The sequence below is a fragment of the Nematolebias whitei genome, chromosome 1, assembly GCF_014905685.2.
Source record: "Nematolebias whitei isolate Nwh7 chromosome 1, NemWhi1, whole genome shotgun sequence".
Taxonomy (NCBI): domain Eukaryota; kingdom Metazoa; phylum Chordata; class Actinopteri; order Cyprinodontiformes; family Rivulidae; genus Nematolebias; species Nematolebias whitei.
The window spans coordinates 93,754,192-93,756,207 of record NC_056498.1 but is presented as its reverse complement, the minus strand read 5'-3'; the positions used below and the strand labels follow the sequence as shown (position 1 = coordinate 93,756,207).

The window sequence follows — 2,016 nt, the reverse complement described above, 5'->3', positions numbered from 1 at the left end:
ATATAAGTATTTTTGTTATACTACAATAGAGAAAGAAAAAAATTGAGATACAGTGAACCCTCACTATAACGCGGTTCTCCTTTCACGGTCTCGCTGCTTCACAGATTTGCATCATGCATTGTGTTCTACATTCTGATTGGCTAAACAGTCTCTCCAGTACAGTAGTTATTTGTAAAAAATGTTTATACAGTACTTTTATTTGTTAAACAAATGCTTGGGTCTGTAAAAAGGTTTTGTTCTTTGGTTTGAATGTATTATGGAGTATTTCATTGTATAATAATTGTAAAAAAAAAATAAAGGTTACCACTTCACGGATTTCGTCTATCACGGGTTCTTTTTGGAACGTAACCCCAGTGAAAAACGAGGGTTCACTGTATATATTGTATATTGCCATGTATCTTAAAATATTGCAATGTTAATTTTGGGCCATATCGTCCAGCCCTAGCTGACAGCTCTCACAGAACTACAGGAGACAGGAGACAGGAGACAGGAGACAGGCGACAGCTAGCAGAGGGAAGTGAGACAGGAGGCTATGGGTGTTTGTGGTGCAGTTTCAGTCTAAAAAGTCCAAGACTCTGGGCTTACACAGGATGTTCTGGAGGTAAAATGACAGAACTTACAGTGTCTGAGCTCTTGAAGTAGATTCTGTAGTTGGTGATCAACACTTTGCCCTTCACAGCACCGCTGAATGGACAGATGTAAATGATGTCCTTATCTGGAAACGGACAAAAGACATCAACAATGTGATACTAACAGTCCATTCACAGAGATGTGAGAGGAGATTCATTTCAAGCAGGGATGAATAAAACATTAATTTGCTGATCCAGACCAAGGTTCAACACCAGAACACACTGGTTCCAACAGAAGGATGTTGTGATGAAACATTGCTTACCTGTGATTCTTTCCTCTCCAGGCAGAAGAGACACATCAGCTAAAAACTCCATGTGCAGAGAGTCTCGGAGCGTCTGAAAACACACCACAGGTGGAGCAGTCTAAAGACGTTCATTTAGAGCACCTCATCTGACAAACACAAGGAATGCAAGTCACCCGCCGTCTGGGTATGGCATACTGTCTTAATCAGTCTTACAAGAGTTATAGCTATTTATAGGTCTGATGTGATGGTCTGTGGCAGCCATTTTGGGCTGGTTTGACTCTAAAAGGTAATTAGTTGTATATTTAAATCCAATAATTAAAAATGTTAAACTATGTAATTTTTGCCAGAATGTAAACAGGTGCTTGCCAACACATCAACACAGATCAGATCTTATTACTGCATTTTTTAAGGCCATAATAAATGTGACATAAAAGAATGTGATTTCAGAAAACACTGGAGAGAATGAACATACGCTGGATATGCGTGAGTCCAAAGTGATGGAGTTGTAGGCTTTGATGGGTGAGGCCATCACATCAAAGACATCCACATCAAGACACACACTGTTAGGACAAGGTACACAAAGCAAGTTACACACTTCTACACACTCTGAATGCTTCTCTTCATGTACAAAATTTTACTCTGAACAACACAACTCACTGCACACAGAAGATGCACTTCACAGAGTAACACTTGAGAAAAAGATCATTTAAATTTTATTTTGTGACAAATTTATAATCTGAATTAAACATTTCAATCTTCAAAACAAAGGATTCTAAAACTGTTTCAATTCACTGAAATAGAAAAAAACTGCCTCAAGATTAAACTTATACATCAATTTTCCAAAATACTGAAACTTAATGATCAGGGGTGCAGATATGCTGGTGAAGATTCTCAGTCATCCAGAACATGATAAATTCAAAAAACGTTCAATACAAAAACAACTGGACTTTATTTGTAACAGAAGACGTTTCGCAGCTTTCTCAATTCAATGAGAAGTAAGTGAGAGATTCAGGTTATAAGGCTGAGTGAGATAAGACGCACGCATATCTAGATTTGACAAGTCACACCTAAACACCTTAACAGTAGGGGCTTCTTAAAGTCTTTGTTACTCTAATTCACAGATGAGGCCCCTCTGTTCCCAT

The 2,016-nt window shown here is 38.1% G+C and overlaps 1 protein-coding gene across 1 annotated transcript in view; it reads right to left on the bottom strand.

Moving 5' to 3' along the window:
* Positions 1–2,016, bottom strand: part of mtm1 (myotubularin 1) — a gene marked incomplete in the record, with an annotated part of 286,925 nt that overhangs the window by 221,029 nt on the left and 63,880 nt on the right. Inside the window, 3 exon segments of the mRNA XM_037674683.1 lie at positions 621–715; positions 893–965; positions 1,347–1,434. Coding sequence (XP_037530611.1) covers positions 621–715; positions 893–965; positions 1,347–1,403 — 225 coding nt within the window.